This window comes from Diceros bicornis, chromosome 28, assembly GCF_020826845.1.
Source record: "Diceros bicornis minor isolate mBicDic1 chromosome 28, mDicBic1.mat.cur, whole genome shotgun sequence".
Classification (NCBI taxonomy): Eukaryota; Metazoa; Chordata; class Mammalia; order Perissodactyla; family Rhinocerotidae; genus Diceros; species Diceros bicornis.
This window is the reverse complement of record NC_080767.1, coordinates 42,729,997-42,757,700: the sequence shown is the minus strand read 5'-3', so window position 1 is coordinate 42,757,700 and position 27,704 is coordinate 42,729,997. Positions and strand designations below refer to the sequence as shown.

Below are 27,704 nucleotides of genomic sequence, written 5' to 3'. Positions count from 1 at the left end.
GCAGCCTCTGCTGGGAGCGGGCGGAGCTGGGAACAGATGTGCTGCCGCCTGTCAGGACCACTCCCGAGCACTACCAGTGCCTGTCCCACGTCCGGGCATGGGGACAGTGGGCAGGTCCCGGGAGAGCCGGCTGGCCCCCGGCGGGGAAGGCAGAGCAAGACCGCAGAGGGCCACCACTCGTGCTGGGCCACCAGCTCACAGGCCACCAGTCATGCCCTGGCACACGAGCACAGCACCCCAGGGGTGAGCCTCTCCTGAGAAAGGATTAACTCAGAGGCGCGCGCGGCTGGTGTATAAATACTGAGGCGTGCCTGTCTCAGACACCCGCAGGGGGCAACATCTGCCGGCTACAACTAAACATCTGCCGGCTGAGGGGCGGCCGGGGCTGGTGCGGGAACGCTGGCCCAGGGCACAGCGATGGTGGCTCGGAAGGTGGTCAGACACAGCAGGTGGGCCCCGTGCTCCCCACAGAGAACAGGGGAGGAGCCCAGGCTGGCGCCCGGCACCTGTCCCACCACACGCTCTGTCCACTCATTCTCCCCACCCTCAGCCTCACTCCCCGGGCCAGGGGCGGCCTGCCCTGCCTCGCTGTCACCTCAGCCATGATTAAATACTTGTTCAGGGTCCTGTTTGCTGTCTGTCTGTCTCCCCCGATGGCAGGTCAGGGGCCACGCCCAGCTCGGCCACCACTGCTCGCAGCTTGTGGGTCCACGTGTGTCCAAGGAGCGTGAAGAAGTGGAGACCACGTGAGCAGACCCCTTACCATGCTGGGGTGCTCTCTGTGCCCTGCCCACCCCAGAACCAATACCAACCCCCACAGACCCCCCTGCCTTGACCACCCCAGGGGTGGCCCCTCGCTACCAGCACAGCAGCTGACACGCGGACACTACCAGCTCTCGAGCCCTCGGGAGCTGGAGCCAGGGCTGTCCTGAGCTCCAGAAGGGGACCTGGGGGGGGTGAACCCCACAGCGAGGAGGGGCGGGAGCATGACGACCCCGTCCACGCGCCCCGCACAGTCAAGGCCTTCTCAGTGGCATCACTCCTAACAGCAACAAATCAGAAACAAGGCCAATGTCCTTCGACGGGGGACTGGAAAAACCAACCCCAGGGGCTCCACCCGATGGACAATGACACAGGACTTGGAAGGAATGAGAAAACGCACAGGACGGAAAGAGGCAGAAAACACGGCAGGGGCTGCAGGCAGTGGTCCACAGGCTATGAACTTCATCTCTAATATTTAATTCCTTTGTTTCCGAAGCAAGAGCTCGCCACGTAGGAGCTGCTAGTGGTTCTTCTTGAGGGCAGGGTGGAGACGGGGTCGCCAGTGTGGTGCTCCACGCTTTCCTGCACAGACGATGCTGGTCAAAAGACCCTTGACGGTCACTCAGGCCAACCACTCCCTTGGCAGGTGGGGAAACTGAGGCCAGAAAGGAGAAGGGACTCCTGAGTGTCCTTATGCCATAGGGGTGCACCTTAGAACATTCCAGATTTCACCAGCTCAAAGAGAGCTCTGCCCAACCCTTGTCCAGGCCGAAGGCTGGGGCAGCAGGCCATTTGGCCACCTGAGGGGGTATGAGAAGGTCCTCTGAACAGGCCAGGCCAGTGCAGAGAGAGCCCTGGGTACCGGGCACCAGCACCTGAGGGGCAGCCAGCCTTTGGGGACAGGCCTGTCTGCTTGCCCCCAAGGCCCCCACCCCCACAAATCTCTTCCCAGCACGCCCGGCGCCCGGTGATGCCAGCGACGTCACTGCCAATAACCTAGATTCTAACCAAGAAATCACACACCCCCTCCCTGCCCCACTTATGGGCTCACGGAGGAGAAAACCCAGACTGTAGATCCTGGGTCAGCAGGAGGGGGCCGGCCACACCCTGCGCCCCACCCACTGCCCCTCCAGTCTCCCAGCTTCCCACCACCCAGTCCTACCTCCCACATGCCCAGGGGAGACGGGGTCAAGGGGCCGTGATGGCCGCAGGACTCCTTCCTGTCACCCAAGGCGGGGTGGCCCCTTCAAGCCCACAGCCTTGGGCCGGGTCTGCACCCCTGGCCTCAGCAGGACTCAGCATCTCATCTGAGTTCTGGGGCCAGGGAGCTGGTGAGCTCAGTCACGGTCCCAGCAGTGGGGCAGCTTGCCTCCCAGCCCCAACTCTGGCCTTTCCATGGCCACTGTCCCACTGGCTCCTTGGAAAACCCAGGGATACAAGTGGGCCCCACTGTCCAGGCGAGAAGAGGGCGCCAGGCTCATCCAGCGGGAGGGGCAGGTGCATTCAGATGGGCTACCGTGTGCCACCAGCACTCAGCACTCCCAACACCTGTCCGGTTTCTCACCATCCTGAACACGCCAAGGCTCGAGGCCACCCTGGCTGGGCGGGGCTGCGCAGGGAGGACCCTAAGGAGACGACCGGCAGCCGGAGTCCTCTCCTGGCTCTGCAGTGCCCTGCCATGGGCCACTGGTGGGCAGCCCCCACCCCTGGGCCCTTGGCAGATTCTGCCCTGACTCCTCCAGAGCCCGGTCCAGCTGCTGGCATGAGGGTAGTCCTCAAGGACTGTGGGGGTCTGCCCTAAGCCCACGTGCCCTGCGGTCCTGGGGAAGGGGTTTGGGAGCCGCCCCAGCTCCCTCTGGCCCGGTCTGGGGCTCCACGTAGCACTTCCCCCAACTCCCTGGTGGCTGTCACCAGGGGGCAGAGGAACATGTACATGGGCAGGGTTCCTGAAGGTCCCCGCATGCCAGGAGCCCCGTAGGCCCTCTGGAGGGCTGGGCCACAGCTTGCAGGTTTCTTCCTATGGGGAACACCCCGCCCTACCCTCTACCACTGAAAGGAGAAACCAAATCTAGATCCAGGTGGTCTGCACTAGCATCTCGTGGAATTCATGCAAACACGACAATAGGTATTTAAATGAAGTAATGAGTTCTAGGGAAAAACCATCACCCACAGCCCCTAGGGGTGGGGGCACCCAGGGCAGTCCTCCCCCGCAGCTCTGAGAGGGAACCGAGTTGGCCAGACCAGAGGCCGAGACCCAGCTTTCCAGTCCTCGGCCGCTCCGGGGCCTGGCTGTCCAGGGCCTGAGCTGGTGGGCATTCTTGGCCCCCTCTGCTCCTGCCCCCTGCTCCGACGGACGAGCACCTGCCTGGAGGTCGAGGAGCAGACCGAGGGGGGAGAGGTGGGGCGGAGCGTCTATCCCATCAGAGCACAAGGACACGGGGTGGGGGGACAGAGGAGAGGACAGAGTCCCCACACTGCCCCTCGGGGCCCCAGCCCTGGGACGTCACTGCCTGCTGGCACAGCACTGTCTGTGGCTGTCCACTGGACACGGGCCCTGCATGCAAATCAGGGCAGGCAGCGGGCCCAGGCACACAGCCAGTTTTCGGGGAACACGGAACACAGGGGGATACCTGATCCAGGCCCCAACTACGGGACCCTCTGCCCAGCAAATCCTGACCTGTCTCTGGGGACTGTAATGCAGTCTCCAACGCCAGGCATCTCAAATGAGGGCATCTCAGGTTTACAGGTCCCAAAGAGGGGAGCCCCACTCCCAAAACTAACTTGGGGGGGGCAGCTCATTCAGTTCAACAGGCACTTCCTGCCTGTCCCTTGGGGCTGGGCTAGGGAGGTGGTGGCAAAAGGGACGGGTACAGGGGAATCTCTGGCCTCACGGAGAGGCAAGACCACATGGGTGGAGAAAGGGCTGAGGTCAATGGTCATGGAGACGGGCCTGCCGGGGCGCTCATGGTACCAGACAAGGTCACTGAGGTCTCGAGCAGGTGAGTAACCAGCCTGGGTCACACAGTACCCTCTAAGCCCTCTGGCAGGTCCTTAGTCCACTGAGGCCCTCAGTCTCTTCACTTGCCCAGGGGAGCATGGAACCTTGTCCCACATGCAATACTGCAGCTTCCAGCCGTTTTCACTCAGCTGAATACTCGCCTGTGGCCTCTCATCTCATCCAGGATGAAGTTGCAAGTCCTTAGCTGAGGCCTGCAGGGCTGACCTAAGTCCTGCTCCTGTCCCAGGTCTCAGCTCCTGCCAGCTCAGCCCGTCTGGGTGAGGACTCTTCCCTGCTGGGCCCGCACATCTCTAGCACAGCGGCCTCCCCGAGCGAGCTGGCCTGGCCCCCAGGTGTGCCGTCTTCCCAGCCAGGCTGTGAGCGCCACAGGGCAGACGTCAGCTCTGCTCCGGTGCCCACATAGGACCTAGCAGCCCACCCATGCCCGCCGGCAGGTGGCCACTGCAGCAGCACAGGGTGGGCCCCCACGCACGTTACCTGCATAGCTGCCTGTGGCCTTGATGTACATCTGGCCGTACGGCTCCTCCACCATCGTGTCGTAGGCCTCGTCGTCCTCCTCGTCCTCCTCATTGTGGTAGGAGGTGGGGCTGTCGGTGGTGGGCAGGCTGCTGGCCCCTGGACTGGTCCTCTCCCCCTGGGAGTAGGGCACCTGCTGGATGCTGGGGATGAGGGTGGCCAGGCTGGGCACCCCATAGTAGGAGACCCGGGGCAGCTTGAGAGGGGCCACGCCTGCCGCCACAGCAGCACCCGCTGCCACTGTCGCACCATCCCGGGGCCCCGTCTCCAGCGGGCGCTTAGACGCCAGGCCCGGGCCGGCGGCCGGCGGCAGCTCCATGGCTTCATGCTTCACGCGGGTCAGTAGCGGGATGGGCACGGAGGGGGACACGACGTAGGGGGGAGCGGCCGTGGCAGTGGCCGGCTGCAGCTGGTTGCAGGGGCTCTGGGGCTCGGAGCTGGCGTCCTCGATCATAGCGGTCTGCGAGTCGCAGTGGGGCGAGCTCACCTTGAACATGAGGTCTGTGCCGCGCTCCACGATGTGCTGGATCTGCAGGAAGCCGGCCGTGTACATGACCACGAGCTGCTCGCTGGCCGCCATGGTCAGCCTGCCCGTGTAGCAGAAGGACAGGATCTGCTGGAAGCAGGCGGGGGGCACCGTGCCCGGCAGCTCAAAGGCGCTCTTGCTGTTGCCGCTGAACAGGTCTCGGAAGTAGAGGCTGCTGGCGGCCAGGACGGCCCGGTGGGCCTTGAAGGCCTGGCCCTTGACCACAATGGACACATCGCAGTAGAGGCCCAGCAGGCGTTGCTCGTTGAGGCAGCCGAGCACGGTGTTCCCGAAGTTGGGGATCTCGATGTGCAGCATCTGCGACATGGTGGGCAGGCGCCGGCGGGCACGCCTCAGACTCTCAGCGCGGGAGTGGCCCGAGCGGGCACATCTGTGGGAGAGAGGGCATGGGGGACACAGTCAGGTTCCCGGACGTCCAGCCGCCCACCCCCACAAAAGGCTAAGGAAACGCGCCCCCCAAGCACCCCATGCCCTCCTCTACCCAGTTACGAGAAGCCCCAGTTGCATGCCCAGCCAGCAGGATGCCCCTCACCACCCCGGGGTACTCCCAGAGCCCCCCCAGCCAAGAGCTTGAGCCTACGGGGGCCGGGAGACACCCCGTCCTAAGAAGACAAGAAAGAGGCCTGCACGGCAGCGCGACGGGACCGGGCAGCTCAGCCCCGCGGCGCTGGGGAGGGGCGAGGGCGCAGGTAGACTCTTCTCCCAGGAAAAAGTTAGCAGCAAAGGAGCCCCTGGCAGCCTTTCCCCTGGGAGGGGCCAGAGCCCCGGGAGAGGGGGCAGGGCGCCCAGGGGGTCTTCGGGGGGTCTCCGGAGGCTTTAGCTTTCTGGTTTTTCCTCTTTGCCCTCAGAGCAACCACGCAGAGGGCCCGCAGGGGGGACTTCTGCCCCACTGGCTGGGGAGCCAGCCCCCTCATCCCCTCGTCCAGGGTAAGGGGTGGGGGCACCCCGGGAAGTGAGTTGAAGCTGGGAGAACTCAGGCGGGCTCTGAAAGTGCTCCGCCATCTCTGCTCCCTCTCCTGCAAAGATCTCCAGGGCTCGAGGGGCTCTGAGCTGCACAGGGTGCCCCGCCTGCAGCCCGGCTCCCCAGGTCCCTGAGCCGCCGTCAGGCACCCAGCGGCCAGACCAGTAGTTGGGAGCCTGTCGCAGCCCCACTTGCACGCCCTCCTGGTCCCCCAGCTTCCAACGCTGGCCAATCCCTGCTGGCTCGGTCCCAGCCCAGGTGACTAAAGGGGTCATGGGGACACTGGGGGGAGGGACCAGCAAGGGCGCCCCAGGGGCTGGGGCCGGGGCTCCAGCGCTGTTGATCTGCTGCCCCAATCAGAGAAGGGGGGCTGGGGACGGACGGGTCGGAGAAGGCGCCGACCCAACTCCGCGCAGCCGGCGCCCGCACAAAGGGCCGCTCTGTCCCACGGGAGGAAAGTGCAGGCGGCCGCAGAGGCGCCGTGCCGGCTGGCCTGGCGGAGGGAGGACAGAGGGCGGAGTGCCTGGGACCCCAACCCCGGCTGGCCGACAGGAGTTGGGCAGGTGGGCGGCCGCTCCGGAGAGGGCCCGCAGTGCCCCCACTGCGGAGAAGTTGCTGGCCCGGCCGGGTGGCGCCGGCCAGCAGGGGAGACCTACCTTTGGCCGCTGCCGCCGGTGGCCCCGGCACTGCCCGCTCAGCCTGGCAGGGGCAGGCTTGCCCGCACGCCGGCCGCCCGCAGCCGCCAGCTGCTCCGGGAATGCAGCAAACGGAGAGGGAGCCCTTGGGGTGGGGAGGGCGCAAGGAGCCGGGAGAGGAGGAGGAGGAGGAGGAGGAGGAGGAGGAGGAGGAGGAGGAGGAGGAGGAGGAGGAGGGCAGAGAGGCTCCGCGCCGGGCTCAGCGGCCGCAGCTCAGCTGCACCCAGCCTGGCTCTCCGGGGCAGCGCACAGCATCTCAATGAAGAGGCCGGATGCAGACGGACATTCAGGCAGCTCTCGGGAATGAATAGCCGCCTTTGATTTGGGAGCCGAAGTAAATGCCAGCTCCCAGCCCCGGCTTTAAAAACAGTGGAGTGTTGGTGCCAGAGGAATGCACGCTCCGGGTGTCGGTACAAGACAGACTTTTGATGACTCACTGCAATGCAAACAAAGATGGCAGAAATACTGTACTGTACGTGGAGAAATGCTTCGTGGTGCCACGGCAACTGAGACAGCCAGGAAATTTATAGTGCAGTTTTGCATATGAATTACCCAGTAAACTGCCGCCCTGCCATCCAGTACAGCCGAGTGTCAAAGCATTTAAACTATTCCAAACAGTCTGCAGGGCTGGCAGAGCCGCCCAACTCCTCCAGGGTGGGCGGGGCAGGGGAAGGGGGGGGCAAGGGGGTCGGGCAACCGTGGATGAGGGAGGGGAGAGGGGAGACGAGAACATGAGGCAGAAGAGGAGAGAGCAAGTGGCTGGGGAGGAAGAGGCCCAGAGATGGACGGCAGGGCAGGGCCCACGGTGACCCGTCCTCTCTCCTTGGGGTCCCAAAGCAGCCGGCCCAGCGAGTCCAGCCCCAACATCCCATATCCCACTCGCCCAGGACAGTCATCCAGGTCAGCTCTTTTAAAAAAGAGTAACTTTGTGAGCACAACTGGGGCCTGTCCCACGGTAGCCGGCAACTAGGAGCTCCCAATGGACGTCCCCTGGATGGACCTGCCCCAGCAGAGGTGGCAGCAAAGGTACCATCCCCCAGGTAACAAAATGCGGCCGGCCTGCCCGTGCGGGGCGCACAGCCTCCGACCTCTATTGAGCCTCTCCTGGGGATGGGCCACAGCACCGTGCACACTGCATGTCCCGCTACAGAGGATGGGCACCTCGGTCCAGGCTCACACCACTACCTGCTGGATTGTGGGGGCCTTAGGGCAAACCACTGGCCTGCCCAGCCTCAGTTCCCCCACCTGCCACCAACTGTGGCCCTGGGAAGTGCATAGGCAGCCCGCAAGAAGGGAGAGAGTCGAGATTGGAGATGGCCGAGGTCTGGTCCCCTGCAACGCCCAGCATGGCTGCCGTCACCAGTGAACTAACCCTGGTGGCTGAAGCAGGGAAGAGGCAGGGGTGCCAGGCAGCACGCCCCTCTGTCCCCTCCAAGGCGTCTGGAGAGAAAGAAAGAGCCATCTGGCGCCTCCCGATTCACACACGTGGGCTCAGCTTCCGACACCAGATAAAAAGCCACTGAATGGGGAGCAGGAAGAAGTCCAGGTGTGGGAGCCGCCCGGTGAGCAGTGGCCGGCAGAGGATCCTCTGGAGGCGGCTTTGTGCCTCCTACGCGGGGCTGGTGACAACTTGTGGGGTGACAGCAAGACAAGGACAGCGATAGGGATGTTGACAGAAATGGTCCCACTCGGCCACTCTGAGGCTCGGGGCCCTGCGGGCGACAGCAGGAAGCGGCCGGGCTCCTTCCGCTCGAGGCCCCAGGGCACTGCGGCCACCATCTCAGCACCAGCCAGGCTTCCATCTGGCTTGGTGATCGAGCGAGTCCAGACCTCGGCCCTCCCTTGCCTCTACCTGCTCGAGCTGAAAGCAGCGCGAAGCCACTGCGGCCACAGCGCCCAAGCCCAGAGGTCAATAGCGTGACCCAACACCCGGCACACTCGCGCCACAGCCCCCTCGTGGTGTCCTGTCTTCACCGCCCTCAGGAAGCTGCCTCCGGCCATGGACAGCCTTTGCCGTTGCTAGGGCACTGCCACACCTCAGCCGCCCAGGGGCCGCAGCGGGCATCCACATGGATGCCTGTCTCCATGCCTCCCACCCCGGGCGGCCTCGCCAACTGGTCTTTATCCAGACCCAGGAGGCCCAGCCCTGGGAAGCTCCTACCAAACCCCCTGTCAGGCCCCCAGACTGCGCTGTGTCATCCTGGTGGTCCCCCTTTCCTAAGGCCTAGGAGGAGCCCAATGGCCCCAAGACGAGGGGGCTGCAGCCTCAGGGTGGGGGTGGGGGCACAGCCCCATGTGCCTACCCAGCCACAAAGGAAGGCAGACAGGGGCACAGGCAGAACCAACGTGGATAAACAGAGGGACACCCAGAGGCCGAAAGATGTCGGGACCCGTGATGAGGAGGGGACAGGAGGGCAGGGGCCAACCCTGGCCTGGGTGAGGACTCGGGCCCCAGGGCCCCAGGCACACAGCCTTCCACTGTGCGCACCCTGGCCCTCCCAGGAATAGAGCCTGCCAGGTGGCCCTCATGAGCTCAGAGAGGGCGGGACAGGTCTGCCCAATGCCTGGCAGGCATTTAACCGAATGCTGGGCATGGCTGCGGAGAACAGCAAGAGAGGGGCTGTGCTGCCCAGCGACATACAGTGCAGTGGACAGCGGTCCCCAAAACATCCCCCTTCACAGACCCATAGCATCCACTGCCAGGAGCCTCCTAGAGAGCAAGGTGGGGTCACCTGGCCCGATGGAGGCTCTTGTGCCCTGAGAGGGGGTGACCCAGCCTCGCCAGGTAGAGGCCAGCAAAGGTGCACTGTGCACCTGCCCCCAGAGAGTCCCAACTGCCCAGGGCTGGGGGGGTAGTGGTCAGATCCTAAACTGAGAGCACGGGACAAACCAAGGCCTGTAGGGCCTGGGCCCTCTCAGCACCACCTCCATGTGCCAGGCCCTGCCCCAGCCACTTCGCATCCACATCCTGTGGCCTCAAGCAAATGCCACCACACCTGGGACATTCATCTGTCAACAGGGTCAGGTTTACCCTCAGGCGGTTACCGTAGGGTCAATGGAGACGATATCAGTAAAGCCCTGGGTGTGAGCCTGGCACACAATGCTCCGGTAAGCTGCAACGCGATGACTCACCTGCCGAGACCTGGGGGAGAGGGCGATGGCCCGGGGGGGGGGGGGGGGCCTCTCCCTCAGCCACCAGCCTGCCTAGGCCCCCGTCCAGTTTCAGGGGCCTGCACCCCAGGGCTGAGGGCCAGATCGCTTGCCCAGAGAAGGGACCATGATTCCCCTGGAAGGTGACGAGCCTGCCTGGGTCCCCGGGGACCGAGGACGACTGGCACTGTGCCGCCGTGTCCTGAAGCCACCTGTGCAGGTGAGGCTGCGGCCCTGTGGCCCGGCCTGTGAGATCCCGACGAAGGCTGGTTTTAGGTTGCTTTCTTAGAAGCCTCGCCGGGGCAAGAACAAAGCTGAACTTGAGGAGGAAAGAATAAAATAAAGGCTTAGTTTACGTACCGGGGCCATGAAAGCAGGACAAGCCTCAGGCCGACCCTTGTGCAGCGGCCAGAGAGAAGAGGGCCAGGGCCAGAGCGGGCCGAGGGGTGGCCATCTGCCGAGGAAGGGAGGCACCTCCTCGCCTTTCCCTGTGCAGTGGGGCCCAGCCTGCCGTGACCACCCTCTCCTCTCTGTGCCTCAGTTTCCCCACCTCCTGCTTCCCAGGCAGTGCCACCTATTCCATTTCCCCTCCACAGCGAGATTCGTGTGCCCATTCACTTATGGAAGGTTCTGAAGAGCCAGGCAGAATATCAGAGATCTCTAACTTTGTTCACCCCAGCCATCTTCAAAGCCACTGCACCACGGAACCCTCCCCCTCATAAAGCCCTTCAGAATGGAACCCCCTTTGGGAAGCCCCTGCTGACTCCACAAAGCCAGAGTCCAGCCCCTGTAGCTGTGCCAGCCTCGGAGGGGGAGGTCCCCCATCCACACAGACTCTGAGATCTCCCCCGGAATGAGAAAATGTGAGCAGCCAGGGGGTCTCTTCTCTGTGGACCCTCCCTCGGGGATGGCCAAAACCAGACCCTGGGGTTACAGGTTGTCAACCAGAGGCCTCCCAGCCCCCGTGCCCGCAGGCAGCGCAGCCTGCAAGTAGACAGAAGGAGCCCAACGGGAAGGGGGCGGAGTACCTGCCCCAAGAGCTGCAGATGCGCACGCACAGGGGCTGAGGGATCAGCAGGGGGTCAGAGTCCCATAGAAGCCCAGCTAGGACCTGCCCACTGCTCCCCACCCTTCCACACCCACCCCAGATCCTGAACGTCTTCCTGTGACAAGAGCATGGCTGGGAGGAGGAATGCGAATCTGATTTCTGCAGGATCACCACCAGCAAGGGAAAGAAGGTGAGATCAATGAAATTAAATAAAATTATTGTGCAGGATTTAATTTAACCAACCTAATAAGAGGCCTGGACCTCGGCAAACGCACGACCATTAAACACATGCACGGTAGGGGAAGGAGGGAGGCAGGTGCACCAGGAAACATTCTGGCAGGAAGAAAAGGAACCCCTCTTGCCACCCCACCACCCCTGCCCACAGTCGGAGGCCGTCTCCGCGGCAGCCCCACTGCCCAGCTGCCAAGCCCTGCCGTCTCGGGGGAAGCCAGCCTGGCAACAAGGACCCCTCCTAAAAGTCAAGGCGCTCCAGAGTTTGGGGCACAGCCCCCGGCCACATCCCCCAGGATGGTGTCTCACAGGCAGGAGGAGGTTCCTCTGTGAGTCAGCACAAACACACGTGAGCACACTGGGCATCGAGAATACCACCCGGCGGCTGCATGGAGGTGGCTATGGGAGGCTGTTAGGAGAGCGAGGGGGAGGGGCCTGCAGGAGGGAAGCTCACTCCCATGCTGTCCCCTGATGCTCTGGCGTGGCCGTGGAGCTCTGCTCCTATGAGGGGGCAGCCCGGAGGTTGACCCTTCAGGGCTCCAGGTGCCTGCTGGAAGCAAGGCTGCCCAGCTAGGAAAGGCCAGGTCCCCTGAGAGCTGGGGGAAGCACCACCCAGTTTGCGCCTCGGGTTTGCATTAAACTTTTAATACATCATAAAGCAGCCACAGGGCCTCGCTGCTAATGGAAGGGCCGGCCGCCGCGAGGACCCGGCAGGCAGAAGCAGGGCTCCACAGTAGGGTCTCAGCTGCCAGTAGCAGTTCCCAACAATCACTGCTGCACCGACTATGTGCTCGCCTCCCAGCCCTCAGCCCCTCCACTCGGTGCAGACGAGGACACTGAGGCACTGCAAGGGCCGGGACCTGTACCCCACGCGCCCGGTCACCACCCTCCCCGGCTTCTCGCTTTCAATACCCACCGTCGCGGGCTACGGTCATCAAGACAGCGAGGACTGACCCCACTAGACTGAGGCCCAGACTCACCCCACGCCCCCAGGACTCTGCTGCAGAGACAGGAAGGGGGCACACAGGCCTCTGAAACTTCTGGGTCACGGGGGTCCCCGCGGGGGTGGTCCCACCTCTGAGACCCCCGTCTGGCTCACCATGCCCCAGCCTGAGAGGAAGAGACAAGAGGCCTCCTGTGTCCAGCCAGGCACCTGGGCAGCCTCCACCCCAGACACAGCCTGGACCAGCTTCAAGCATGAAAGCCGGTTTTAACTGCACTAACAAATGTTTGCCTGGAAGCTTTTTTCTCCCAAACAGAGAAGGGCAGCATGCCAGCATCTGCGAATTCAAAAATGTGCTTATCAATCCTTCCTCTGGCTGCCCCAAGGAGAGAGCCACAATACAGAGCTGGTCCTCAGACAGACACAAGCACACACGTGGGCTCCTTACCACCCAGCACTGGGGCCTCCAGACACACCCCCACTCCAGGCCCTGAGGGCCCAGGGCACCAGGCAAGCCCCCAGCAGCCAGGCCCCATCAGACCCTCCAGCCACAGGACCATGGGGGGGGGCGGCTGGATGGACACCCCATCAGATGGGACAGCGGGTCCTGTGTCCCACAGCACGTGGTTATGCAGTGGGCTCGGACCAAGGGTCCAGTCTAAGGGTGTGTGTGACCCAGCCCCACATCCAGGGGGACGATGCAGCCTGTGGCTCCTGACACACCACCACTCACTAGGTATGACCGCCTGCCCCCAACCTGCCAGCCTCGGACCCTCCACTCTCAAAGTGTGGGTGGGGGGTCCGGGGTCAAACACACACGGCATGAGCCCGAAGAGGCAGCAGCAGCAGTCACTCAGAGGAGCAGGCGCTCACTTGGTGGGAGGGGAATAGACCCCACGAGCCACCTCCCACCTGCGGCCCCCGCCCGCCACCCCGCCGAAGACCCACCAAGTCCACGAGTAACCACCAACCAGTTCTAGAAAGCTTGCAAAGAATTAAGCAGTGTTTTGAACAGAGCCGACAATCTCTCACCCGTATTTGTAATTTAAATAACGTAAGCTTGAAGAGTGTCTCCCTCGGGCATAGTTTAATAACTTAAAAAGCCAGCCCGCTCAGCTCCACGTACAGACGGTGCCCTTCTCCCCTCGTGGCTGAAGCAGGGTCTCTGCGCCCAGGCGGGGGCACCAGGGGCAGTGCGGGGAGCAGGGGCTGCCCGGCGAACTCCCAGGCCCTGACCCCCTGAAAGGCAGCCGCAGCCTCGCTCTCCCCTCTCCCCGGCCCGTGGGGGTCCCAGAGTAGCTGGGGGAGGGTGGGGAAGGGGTCCTGGAAGCGGCCAGGTCCTGGGCCAGAGGGCAGAGGGGGCGCCAGGCCCTGTGCGGTCACCCAACTCATTAAAGACAGCAAGACTCTGCACACACTGCCATCTTTAATATTCATAGCTCTCTTCATCTGCATATCGTGCCATAAATAGTTGAGGTAAGACACAGAGCTCCCTGCATTTCTAATTATGCTTAAAAATCTAATGTAAATCAGACCGACACAGAAACACTAAATCAGCCGCTGGGGGGGGGGAGGGCAATTACCCTGAGATGGGGCCACAGTGCACCGGCCCCCACCTCCCTGCTCCCTGCACAGTGGCTGCTGAGATGGCCCAGAGCCACTCCCTGGCCAACCTCGCCCACGTGGGCCCTGCGGTAAGAGGCAATTGTGGGGCGGGGGAGACGGCTGCAGCACCTCAGGGACCCCGCCACCCCCTCACCCCAGGCTGCCTGCCTATTCCATCTTCTCCCAGGGGCTCCTGGGACCGCACTCCTCTCCCATCTGGGGACACCCAGCCACCCGCTGCGCACAGGTGCCTGGCTCTGAGGTGTCAGGTGGAAGCAGCAGGCACCTGTGCCCTGGGGCTAGGCTCCCGGTTCCCGGGCTCCCCAGTGCCCTGGCTGCCTGCAGTCAAGCCCCGGGGCGGGGACTCCCTCGTCTTCCTGTCTCCACATTTAACCCTCTGGACACTGCCCCTCCCACTGGCTTGCTCCGCCCTCAGAAGATCTGACTCACACGCAGCGACTACCACCATGGGTGTGTCCCCACGTCCTAGGGCAATGGCCCACTCTGGGGAATGGAATTCTGCAGGAATCCAGGCAGGGAAGGAACCCTAAGCCACTGAAGGGCTTCGGGACCAGACAGGGGGTCTCCTGAGCCTCGAGTGGGGCTCCAGCCCTGGACAGGCAGGAGAGGCCTGGGTGGGCCTTGGCTCTGCCCTCTGGGCCCAGGCCTCCTGTCTGCAGGGAGACACAGTGCAGAGGCCCACAGCATTTAAGTTTCTGGGACAGGGAGAGGGGTGCAGAGGCCATGCCAGCCATTTAGAGCACAATACAGCACCAACCATGGGTGGGCACCAGAGGGCATCGGGACCCCCACAGATGGTACTGACACTCAGATCTCAGGGTCACTGTGGGCCAAGGGGCAGCTGGGACACCAGGGGAACCCAGGGGCAAAGCCGGCACCCAGTGAGCCCAGGAGAGCACAAACCAACAGCAGGTGACTGCCCTCTGCTCAGCCTGGCCTCCATCAGAGCCCCACAGCGTGCACCCACCTCCTTCCCCTCAAACAGACCCCAAACACCCCTGGACCCCCGCCTTCCTGGGCGGCAGAGCAGCAGCGATCAGCACACACCCCAGGCCCAACCCTGACTGCAGCCGAGACTCAGCCCGACTTCCTGCTGGGGACTCGGAGCCCTTGCCCTGGTGCTCCCTGCTCCTCCTGCGGGGCAGTGGCGGGGCCACCGCGGGGGACCCAGGGGAGGGGCAGGCCCAAGTCACACCGGGGTTATCCCACTCTGCCTTCAGAGAGATGCAGAGGCCTGCTGCCCGCATCTGCCTGGCATTACGCCCAGATCTATTTTTAAGCCCATTTACTAGAAATCCCACAAATTAAAGGAAATACAGATAATGCAGCAAGAATCCTGGGGGCCAAATAAAAGCTACACATAATCGTCCTCGTGCTCCAGTGTGAGAATCTTAACCACAAACCCAGACCTCCCCGAAGCCCGTGTGGAACAAGGAGGCGCCTCGTGTAGAGGAGGAGAGAGGGGTTGGGGAGAAGGGAAGTCCTGAGCTGGGCCCTGCGATCAGAGGCACGGGCTGCGGGGCCATAAAAGGTAATTACCGATATGAAAAATAAACACCGCAAACACAGACACCCAACTTTATGGCCTGGGAATGCCGTGCAGGCAGGCGGCGCGTTCTTTCTGGAAGGTGGGTCCAGGCAGCAGGCAGGACCTGTCTGCTCTCCCCATGGTGGCCCCTGTGCAGGGCAGGGTGGGGGACGCCAGGCTGGGACCGGGATCCCTCTCGCCAGTGCCTGGCTGCGGTCAGTCGCAGCTCCCATCCCTTTGAGCCCCACCCGCGCCATTTCATGTGGCTACCGCCACAGGCCAGGAGGTGGGCTACGGAGACCCAGGCTTTCCAGAAACTGAGGACACAGAGAGGACCAGCCAGCCAGGTTTGCCCGGGACCGAGGGGGCTCAGTGCTCACACCAGAAGGACCAGGACACACTGGCCAGCTGAGGTGAGGGGTGAAGGGCCTACCTGCGGTCCCGGAAGATCAGGCCGAGACCTGCTGGCCTCCAAGGCTGAGGGCCCGTCGCGCAGGCTCACAGGCTGGCCGGCCTCAAAGGTGCAGTCAGCACAGAGCGCAAAACGGCCAGAATGCTCCTGGGCCAAAGGCATCCGAGACGCAGCTAGGTGGGCAGCACGTCCCCTGAAGACCCTCAGAAGCCCTGGGGCCTGTCCCCGCCAGCCCTCGGGCCTTGGGGCCCCAGCCCTCCCCGCCCATTACCATCTGCCAGGAATTGGGTATCCGGCCAGCCTCTTCACCAGAAGCTCCCCCTCTGCATCCTGGAAGCCAGCTCAGACCCAGCCAGCCCCAGAATCACAGGGCCCCCCGAGAGACTCTGTGTGGGGGGGATGGGCACAGGTGGAAGGGGAGTCAGGAGGGGAAGGGGTGAGGGTGGGTGTGTGTGGGTGGGTGACATCCCTGGATCTCTTGGCCTGAGGTCTCACTGTTCATCCTGGACTGTCACAGGGTAGGGACAAGGCCCATCGGTACCACATTCTAGGATGGAAGAGACACCCCCCTCGGGGGCTAGGAGAGAGCGAGAAATGCCAGGTGGGCAGCTCCTCCCCAGGCCTGGTCCTCGATCGCCCTGGAACCCCACGGAGGTCAAGGAAGCCGCAGCTTCGAGTTCCCATCCTGCCCGATGTCAGGTGGTCTCCTGGCACCTGGTTGGGGTGAGTGGGGTGGGGGTGAGCGCTCCTGTACCTCAGGCACACTGGAGTGGGTCGCGTGCTGCCTCCGGCCGCTCAGACCCCCAGCTCCCACGTACCAGCACTTGCTTTGCTCAGATGCTTCCCCTCGCCCTCCAGCGCCAGCCCTTCCCACCGGGGGGTCCTGGCCATTGAGGGGTCACCTGGGAACACAGCCTGCAGGAGAGGCTGGAGGCAGAGAGAAGGGCGAAGCCCCCCGTGAAGGCAGCAGAGGAGAAAGGAGCCAAGGCAGGCAGGGCAGGGAACGGTGGATGGACAGACATGCTGATAGTGCTGAAGAGGGGCTGGGGACCAGGCCGTGCAGCACCTGGACCCAGCAGGTCCCCCCCAGCCCCAGCCCCACAACGTCAGGTCAGACAAAGGCTGGCCGGAGAGGCCCTACGAGCAACAAGCAGGACGGCTGGGTGTGGGAGCAAGCTTCTGAGATAGACGCACATCCATTCCAGAGGGACGGCAGACTGGTCAGAGAATTATCAAACACTTGGAAATAAAGCAAATGTTGACTGCTCAGCCCCTCCCCAACACAGGGACTCTCCGAGGACGACCGCCGTCTGGGAGGACTGCCCTCTGACTCACGTTCTACCCAGCCCCCGTCAAGTTACGTGCAAACTCGCTCATTTCTGTCAGGATAGACGCAAGATTTCTCTCTGTAGAAAAGACGGCCCCAGAGAGTACAGGCTTCTGCCCTGCAGGACAGCTGCCAGCGTTGGGTCTCGTCCGGCCAGTCCAGATCGCCTGGTCTTCCTTCAGTCCCTCGGTGTCGCCTGGCCAGCCAGCTTCCCAGCCTACCAGCTCCTTCCCCACGGGTTCAATACCTCCCCGACATGCACTCATCTCCTATTTGTACAGGGTCTTGTTTATAACTGGTATAAAACTACACTCTGATGGGGACCCCAACAGACTCACCTGCAGAAGCACCTCAGGCTGGCGGTCTGAGCTCAGCCCCACACCGAGTCGCCCATCTCCCTGAGTGAACCCAAGAGGAGCAGCTCTCAGCCTCCACTTTTTCTGTTTTTATTGTTTATTCCACCCCCACCCACCCCAGACTGTTTTTGTTTCTGGTTGTTGGCCAAGTTTGTCAGTCCATCTGTATCCTATCTAACTTGTGGTTTGGGCCACACCCCTTTTCCGTGGCTTAGACCCAGGATGAGCAGTGCCCAGGACCACTAGGCTGGTTTCGGCCACACTGTCCAGAGCACCCTGAGACCTGTGAGACCATGAGTGGGGGCAGCAATGGCTGGGGGCTGGCTCTCCAGCCTGACCACATGGAGACTCCGCAGGGTAGATGAGGGGATCCTGTCTGTCCCTATCGGTCATCTGTTCATCAATCAAGGAAATAGCTCCTGTCCCCTGCAAAGGAAAACACCTGTGAGACGTGGAGAGGTGAGCTGTTTTCCGCGTTTACTTCCGACCTGTGGCTGACGTTGCAGGTGCGCTGTGTGCCATTCCTCACCTTGAGGGTGGAATTTTTTCCCACCTCTGAAGGGTATTCATGCCTTATAAAATCTCTTCAAGAGCTGTGTCCTCATGGGCTAATAGATAATAAGGAATTTCATAACTCAACATTTTCAGAATCCCCAGAACATAAAGAAACTGAACTTCTTTCTTTTTTTTTTTTTTTTTTGAGGAAGATCGTCCCTGAGCTAACATCTGCCAATCCTCCTCTTTTTGCTGAGGATGACTGGCCCTGGGCTAACATCCACGCCCGTCTTCCTCCACTTCATATGGGATGCCGCCACAGCATGGCTTGCCAAGTGGTGCGTCGGTGTGCGCCCAGGATCTGAACCGGCGAACCCCGGGCCGCCGCAGCGCAGTGCGTGCACTTAACCACTTGCACCACTGGGCCGGCCCCATGAACTTCTAATTATTTTCAATGAGCTAGCATTCAAGGGAGAGGGGACCCTTTTCAGAGAAACTCCTAGCTCAAAAAGCACTTCCATATAATATCCCAAATTCCTGTAATCGAGGGGAATTCTGGACAAATCAGGCTGCTTCAACAACTTGAGTTGAAAAAACAACTCGATGTCTCTTCCCTGATTTATATCAAGCACATATTTTACTTTCAAGATCTAGATGTGTTTTCTCACAAGGAAATAGTTAATCTGAATTTCCTAAACTCCACATACTGTTTCATCAATCAGAGAATCTAGCATTACTTTTACATGATGCTGAAGATTATGAAAAAAATATAAAATTATATAGTCAACTATATTGAAGAATTCTGACAAACTGATACCAAAATTAATTGTGTTAGACTTCTGCTTCTGGGAATACGGAATACTGGAGTGTTGCTTTAAAATGTCTGTCAGATAATTCTAACATCTATCATCTAAAAAGGCCCAACACACACAAACGACACATAAAAACACTCAGCACATAAGAAACACTCAACAGGAGCCGGCCCCGTGGTGTAGTGGTTAAGCGCACGCGCTCCACTGCTGGGGGCCCGGGTTCGGATCCCGGGTGCGCACCGACGCACCACTTGTCAGGCCATGCTGAGGCGGCGTCCCACATAAAGTGGAGGAAGATGGGCACGGATGTTAGCTCAGGGCCAGTCTTCCTCAGCAAAAAGAGGAGGATTGGCACGGATGTTAGGTCAGGGCTGATCTTCCTCACAAAAAAAAAAAAAAGAGAAAGAAACACTCAACAAACTAGGAAAGAGGGGAACTTCCTCAACCTGATAAAGGGCACAAGTGAAAAACCCACAACTAACATCATACTCTATGGTGCAAGACTGGATGCTTTCCCCCTAAGATCAGGAACAATGCTAGAAGGTCGACATTGTACCAGAAGTTCTAGTGAGGGCAACTCGGCAAGAAAATGAAATAAAAGATGTAGCATTGGAAAAGAAAAAGTAAAACTATCTCTATTCATAGATAACATGATCTTGCACAAAGAAAATCCTAAGGAATTGACCAAAAAACTATAAGTACTAGTTCAGCAAGGTTGCAGGATATAAGATCAATATACGAAAATCAAATGTATTTCTATACATTTACAATGAACAATCTGAAAATGAAATTTAGTAAACAATTCCATTTATAATGACATCAAAAAGCATAAAATACTCAGGAATAAATTTAACAAAAGTATCGTAAAACTTATGCTGTGAAAACTGCAAAACTTTATTGAAAGAAACTAAAGATCTAAATAAATGGAAAGACATCCACGTTCATGGATTAGATCTAACATTGTTAAGACAGGAATATTCCCCAAATTGACCTACAGATTCAATGCAATTCTAATCAAAATCCCAGCTGACATTTTTGCAGAATTGACAAGCCAATCCTAAAATTCATACAGAAATGCAAGGGACCCAGAATAGCCAAAACTGAAAAGAAAGAACAAAGTTGGAGGATTCATATGTCCTGATTTCAAAACTTACTACAAACCTACAGTAATCAAGACAGTGTGGTACTGGTAGAAGGACAGACATATAGATCAATAGATAGAAGGGAGAGTCTAGAAATAAGCCCATGTGTCTACGGTCAACTCATTTTCCCACAAGAGTGCCAAGATCATTCAATGGGAAAAGAACAATCTTTTCAAAATGTGGTGCTGGGACAACTGGGTATCCACACGTAAAAGCATGAAGTTGGACTCTTATCTGACACCATATACAAAACTTAACTGAAAAATGCATCAAACACCTAAATGTAAGAGTTAAAACTATAAAAATCCTAGAAGAAAATACAGGAGAAAATCTTTGTGGCCTTGGATTAGGCAATGGATTCTTAGATAAAAAAAGATAAATCAGACTTCATCAAAACTAAAAACTTTTGTGCTTCAAAGGACACTATCAAGAAAGTGAAAAGACAAACAAAGAATGGGAAGGAATATCTGCAAATCATATTTCTGATCACAGACTTATCCAGAATATATAAAGAATTCTACCAACTCAACAATAAAAAGACAAATAACCCAATTTTAAAACGGGCAAACCATCTAAAGAGACATTTCTTCAAAGAAGATACGCAAACGTCTAACATGGACGTGAAAAGATGCTCAACATCATTACCCATTAGGGAAATGCAAATCAAAACTACAATGAAATAGCACTTCACATTCACTAGGATGGCTATAATAAAAAAGACAGATTAAAAATGCTGGTGAAGGTGTGATGAGAATGTAAAATGGTCCAGCTACGTTTGGAAAACAGTCTGGAAGTTCCTCAACAGGGTAAACATAGAGTTACAGTACGACCCAGCAACTCCACTCCTAGCCATATACCCAAGAGAAATGAATACATATGTCCACGCAAACACTTGTGCATGAATGTTCATAAAAGCATTATTCATAATAGCCAAAAGTGGAAACAACCCAAATGTCCATCAATGGATGAATGGATAAACAAAATCTGGTCTATCCATACAATGGAGTATTATTCAGCCATAAAAAGGAATGAAGTACTGATTCATGCTACAACACGGATGAACCTCAAAAACATTATGCTAAGTGAAAAAAGCCAGATACAAAAGGCCACACGTTGTATGATTCCATTTATATGAAATGTCCAAACAGGCAATTTACAGAGACATAAAACAGACCAGTGGTTGCCTAGAGCTGAGAGTGGAGGGGCTTAGGGAGGGACGGAGGGAACGGGAGTGACTGTTAAAGGGTACAGGGTTTCTTTCTGGAGTGACGAAAATGTTCTAAGATTGATTGTGGCGATGGCTGCACAACTCTGAATGGACTAAAAACCACTGAATTGTACACTGTATGGGTGAATTGTATGGTATGTGAATTATATCTCAATAAAGCTGTTATTTCAAAAAGAACAAAAAAAACTACAGATACATCAAAATGAAATTTAAAAATGTTCAAGTGACCCACAGGAAGCGAGGTTTGATTGATTTTTTTTTAATTTATTTTTTTTTGTGAGGAAGATCAGCCCTGATCTAACATCCGTGCTAATCCTCCTCTTTTTGCTGAGGAAGACCGGCTCTGAGCTAACATCTATTGCCAATCCTCCTCCTCTTTTTTTTCCCCAAAGCCCCAGTAGATAGTTGTATGTCATAGCTGCACATCCTTCTAGTTGCTATACGTGGACGTGGCCTCAGCATGGCTGGAGAAGCGGTGCGCCAGTGCGTGCCCAGGATCCGAACCCGAGCTGCCAGTAGCGAGTGCAAGCACTTAACCGCTAAGCCACAGGGCCAGCCCAGGTTTGATTGATTGATTGACTGATTGATTGATTGATTTTTGTGAGAGGAAGATCAGCCCTGAGCTAACATCCGATGCCAATCCTCCTTTATCCTCCTCTTTTTTGCCAAGGAAGATTGGCCCTGGGCTAACATCTGTGCCCATCCTCCTCCACTTTATATGGGAGGCCACCACAGCATGGCTTGACAAGCGGTGCATTAGTGCACGCTGGGGACCCAAACCTGTGAACCCTCGGGCCACAGAAGCGGAGCATGCGCACTTAACCACTGTGCCACTGTGCCGGCCCCAAGGTTTGATTTATTTTATCAAAAAAAATAAAATGGTATACTTAAGCCCTGACACATCAATAATTCCATTAAATATAAATGGCCTAAACAGACCAATTAACAGACAGAGATTGGCAAAGTAGATTTTTAAAAAATTACCCAGGGGGGCCAGCCCCGGTGGCCTAGTGGTTAAGCTGGGCATGCTCTGCTTCAGCAGCCCAGGTTTGGTTCCTGGGTGCAGACCTACACCACTCATCTGTCAATGGCCATGCTGTGGCGGTGGCTCACATACAAAATAGAGGAAGAGTGGCAACAGATGTTAGCTCAGGGCAAATCTTCTTCAGGAAAAAAAAAAAATTATATGCTGTATACAAGAAACTGACTTCAAAATAATGATATAGGCAAGTTGAAAGAAAAGGACAGAAAAGATAAATCATGCAAACATAATCAAAAGAAAGCAGGGGTTGCTATATTAATATCAAATAAAGCAGACTTCAGAGCAAAGAAAATTATGAGACAGAGGGGGACATTTCACAATGATGAAAGGGTCAATCACCCAGAGGACACGGCAATCTTGTGTGTGTACCAGTCAACAGAACAGCAAATATATGAAGCATAAACAGACAGAATTAAAAAGAGAAAGACAAATCCAAAATTATAGTTGGAGACTTCAACAACCCTCTCTCAACAACTGACAGAACTAGACAGTAAATCAGCAAAGATATGGAGAACTAAACAACATCAACCAACAGCACCTAATTGCCATTTACAGAACCATCCACCCAACAACAGCAGAATACTCATTCTTTTCAAGTGCCCATGGAACGTACACCAAGACAGGCAATGTCCTGGGCCATGAAACAAACCTCAAGAAATTTAAAAGATGGGGCCAGCCCCATGGCGTAGCGGTTAAGTTTGTGTGCTCCACTTCGGCAGCCCAGGATTCGCAGGTTTGGATCCAAGGCACAGACCTATGCACCACTTATCGAGCCATGCTGTGGTGGCATCCCATATAAAGTAGAGGAAGATGGGCACGGATGTTAGCCCAGGGCCAATCTTCCTCAGCAAAAAAGAGGAGGATTGGCAATAGATGTTAGCTCAGGGCTAATCTTCCTCACACACAAAAAAAGAAATTTAAAAGAACTGAAATCATACAAAGTGTGTTCTCCAACCACAATGGGATCAAACTAGAAATTAATAACAGAAAAGTAAATCTGGAAATAAACAATATACCTCTAAGCCATCCATATGTCAGAGAGGAAGTCTCAAGGAAATTGAATTGAAGGAAAAGGAAAATACAACATATCAAAACTTGTGGGACTCACTTAAGAGTGAGAGGAAACTCTATAGCCCTAAGTGCATGTACTAGGAAAAAAAGAAAAGTTTCAAATCTAAGTTCTCATCTCAAGAACCAAGACGCAGAAAATAAACTCAAAGCAAGCAGAAGAAACGAAATAATGATAGGAGCAGAAATCAAGGAAATTGAAAACAGAAAAACAATAGAGGAGGGCCGGCCCCGTGGCTTAGCAGTTAGGTGCGCGCGCTCCGCTGCTGGCGGCCCAGGTTCGGATCCCGGGCGCGCACCGACGCACCGCTTCTCCAACCATGCTGAGGCCGCGTCCCACATACAGCAACTAGAAGGATGTGCAACTATGACATACAACTATCTACTGGGGCTTTGGGGGAAAAATAAATAAATAAAATTATTAAAAAAAAAAAAAAGAAAAACAATAGAGGAAAAAAAAATCAATGAAACAAAGAACTGGTTCTTTGAAAAGATCAATAAAATAGACAAACTTCTAGCAAGACTGACAAGAAAAAAAGAAAGAGAAGAAAAATTAATTATCAATATCAGTAATGAAACAGGGGCTATCACTACAGACCCCACAGATGTTGAAAGAATAATAAGGTAATAATACAGACAAATTATACAGACAAATTCACACACACAAACCTGACAGCTAAATTAAATGAACTAATTCCTAGGGGGGAAAAAACTACCACAATCCACCCAATATGAAGCAGAGCTTTCTAATAGCCTTATAACTATTAATGAAATGGAATCTGTAATTTAAAATTTCTCAAAAAAAAAATCTCTAAGCCCAGATGGTTTCCCTGGAGAACTCTACCAAACATTTAAAGAAGACTTAATACCACTTATATACAGAAAATAGAAGAAGAACACTTTCCAATTCATTTTATGAAGCTAGTATTCCTAGTCCCTCATGATATAAATGCAAAAATCCTTAACAAAATATTAACAAACAGAATTCAGCAATATATAAAAAGGATTATACACCATGACCAAGTGGGATTTATTCCAGGGATGCAAGGCTGGTTCAACATTTGATAATCAATCCACGTAACCCAACATATCATCAGACAATAAAGAAAAGAAAAATCAGACGAACACACCATTCAATGCAGAAGAAGCATTTGATAATAGTCAACATCCATTCATGATAAAACCTCTCAGAGAACTTCCTCAAGTTGACGTAGAGCATCTACAAAAATCTTACAGTTAATGCTCTCTCCCCGAGACGGGGAACATGCCACTCTTACTCAACTCAGTGCGATAAGGCAAGAAAATGCGTTGAGATTGGAAGGGAAGAGATAAAGCTGTCCCTGTTTGCAGATGACAGGACTGTCGATGTAGAAAATCCCAGGGAATCTACAAAAAAACCTCCTACAACAAATAAGTGAATTTCTCAAAGTCACAGGATACAAGATAAGTTGTATTTCTATATACTAGCAATTACCAAAATTAAAAATACAATACCATCTACGATCACTCAAAAAATATATCAACATGTCAATCTAAGAAAACATGTACAGGACATGTGTGCTGAAAACTACAACTTGCTGATGAAAGAAATCTAGATTTAAATAAACACAGAGGCATATCGTATTCATAGATTGAAAGACTCCACACAGTTAAGATGTCAAGTCTCCCCAAACCAATACACATGTTTAACACAATTCATTTCAAAATTCCAGCAAGATTTCTTGCAGATAAAGGCAAGATTACTCTAAAATTTATGTAAAAAGGCAAATAGAATAGCTAAGGCAATTTTGAAAAAGAATTAAGCGGGAGGAATCAGTCTACCTCATTTCAAGGCTTACGATACAGTTACAGTAACCAAGACTGCATAGGGCTAGACGTACAGATCAACGGAACAGAACAGAGAATCTCAAACAGACCCACAACACATCCAACCGACATCTTACAAAGACGCAAGAGCGATTCAGGGGAGAAAGGACAGCCTCCTCAGCACGCGGTCCTGGAGCAACTGCTCCTCCCGAGGCAAAAAAACATGAATCTCCACCCTAACCTGACACCGTACACCAAAATCAGTCCAAATGGATCCAGAGCCTCAATGTGTAACTTCAAACTAGAAAAAAGCAAAGGAAGATATCTTCGGGATCCAGGGTAAGGCAAAGAGTTCTTCCATAAGGAAAAACTGCTAGACTTCACTTTATCAAAACTTAAAACTTCTGCTCAGCAAAAAGAGCCTGTTAGGAGGATGAAGAGACAAGCTGCAGAGTGAGAGAAAACACTCACAAACCACATATCTGACAAAGGACAATATCGAGACTATAGCAAGAAGCCCCAGATCTCAACAGCAAAAAACCATCCAGTCAGAAAACTGGCAGAAGACGTGGAGAGGCACCTCATCAAGGGGACGCAGAGATGGCAACGAAGCACACGAAAGATGTCCACTACCATCAGCCAGCCGGGAAACGCAAACTAAACCACCGCGAGATGCATACATCCCCATCCGAACAGCTAAAACCAAAAAGAGCAGCACCAAAGGCTGGGGAGGCTGGGGAGATGGGTCACTTACAGAAACGGAGACCAGATCAAAGAAGCTGGTATGGGAGGGACGTGGGGGCGGCCCTAAAAGGGCAGCCCAAGGGGTTCCCAGGAAGGGTGCCCTGGGTCTCAGCATTACCTTTAATAACAGCTTTATTGAGATATAGTTCATACACCATAACATTCACCCCTTCCTTTTCATGGTCAAATAATATCCCACCACCTGGATATACCACTTTTTATTTATCCATTCATTCCGTACTGTTCACATCTGCACGTGAATCCATTAATTTTCTCAAAATAAAGAGTTAAAAACAGTAGCTGTATCAACTTAAAATATCCCAAATCCTTGTTCAGTATAACATCCTACACTGATATTAAATTAATAAACAATGTTTAGACACAGGCTAATTCTTTTTTTTTTTTTTTAAAGATTTCACTTATTTATTTATTTCCCCCCAAAGCCCCAGTAGATAGTTGTATGTCATAGCTGCACATCCCTCTAGTTGCTGTATGTGGGACGTGGCCTCAGCATGGCCGGAGAAGCGGTGCGTCGGTGCACGCCCGGGATCTGAACCTGGGCCGCCAGCAGCGGAGCGCGCACACTTAACCGCTAAGCCACGGGGCTGGCCCGATACGGGCTAATTCTAAGTGTAGGATCAAAACACTGATCAGTGAGCAGAGCTTTGAAACTTATGCTCTGGCTTCTTATTTGCATCCATCACAGATTAGATGAACACACTCTCGGCCACTTTAACAAGGTGTGAAAGGCACGTGTGTGCGTGCATGGACACGCGTGCACGCGTGCTCGTGTGTTGGAGGCATCCTGTCAGGCGTGCCCTGGGTTTGCCCGAAGTGCTAGGACGCTGTGTAACACAAGCAGGTCTCCATCATCTTCCTCTCGTCACCTGCAGGTCTTTACTAAAAGGCCTTAATAAAATGGGGACACCAGCAGGTGCTCCAGTGGCCAAGAAGTGTGACTACAGATCAAAGGATAGCCAAGGGGGTGTTGGTCATCACGGGAAAAAGAGGCATTTTGTCTTAAAGTGAAATGTCTGGCTGTCCCTGAAGGTGACAGGATACAGAAAGATGCAACACTCAAACGGACTCAGGGAAAATTGGAGGAGGTGTGCAGAAGTGATCTTTACTTCTCTTGGTTTATAACACCTGTAAATGTCTCTGCAAAGAAGCCACAAACTGTGAAAATTCTGGCACAATTCGCTCAGTTTTTATGGGTTTATTACATAAGATAATCTTTTAAAAGGTGCTTATGAATCTTTTACTGCCAAGCGTTGTATTCTTGCAAAACTAGAGTCTGGTGCTCTGTTACGACGCGCCTGGTGCTGGAGTGTGGACTGTGCCCGGAAGATGAGGCGGCCAAAGGCTCTTCACCTTCTGCCCTGACAGCGGATCCCGAATCTCCCCAGAATAATCCGGCGCTTTACGTGGACGACATCACATCCTTGATTTTTTTCTTTTTAAATTTCTTCACTTCGGGCTGGCCCCGTGGCTTAGCGTTTAAGTGCATGCGCTCCGCTACTGGCGGTCCGGGTTCGGATCCCAGATGTGCACTGATGCACCGCTTCTCCGGCCACACTGAGGCTGCGTCCCACATACAGCAACTAGAAGGATGTGCAGCTATGACATACAACTATCTACTGGGGCTTTGAGGGGAAAAAAAAAAGGAGGAGGATTGGCAGTAGATGTTAGCTCAGAGCCGGTCTTCCTCAGCAAAAAGAGGAGGATTAGCACGGATGTTAGCTCAGGGCTGATCTTCCTCACAAAAAAAAAAAAAATTTCTTCACTCCCTAAGCAGTTAAGGTTCTTACAAAGGTGTTACTGATTCCTAAGATTACTTAATACACTGTATTGTCCCTCAAGTAATAGACAGCCAGGCTAAAACCATTCACTGTTCTACCTAATCAAGAGTCCACATTTCTGATAATAAGACTGACTTTGCCTTCTCCATATCAGACTCTAAAATAAATGAATTGGGACTTTACATCTGACCCTTCTCTATAGTGTCCTGGAGGGCCCACAGTCAACCACAAACATCTGTTTTCAGCGTCTGAATGCTGAAGTTCAGGGAACGCTGGCTTTATTTGATTGCCCCGTATCTCTCGACTCCACAGCAAGACCTCCCCAGGAAGAGGCGCCGAATCCAGAGCCGCCTTCCGGGGTTGACCTTGACCCCCCTCATCAGATGTGACTCTCGCACACTCCCTTCCTGGGGCTCCAGACTGGTCTCCGTGCTCACCATCCATTTA

General features: G+C 55.3%; 1 protein-coding gene across 3 annotated transcripts in view; it reads right to left on the bottom strand.

The window, feature by feature from the left end:
* NACC2 (NACC family member 2) overlaps nt 1-27,704 on the bottom strand; it is a 77,413-nt gene that overhangs the window by 30,376 nt on the left and 19,333 nt on the right. For 2 of the 3 annotated variants that reach the window (XM_058524503.1, XM_058524504.1), the window contains exon 2: nt 4,259-5,214. In XM_058524503.1, the coding sequence (XP_058380486.1) occupies nt 4,259-5,150 (892 nt within the window). In that variant the 5' untranslated portion in view covers nt 5,151-5,214. Of the gene's footprint in view, nt 1-4,258; nt 5,215-6,461; nt 6,973-27,704 lie in introns of those variants that run through there. The other variant, XM_058524505.1, reaches the window with a different exon arrangement.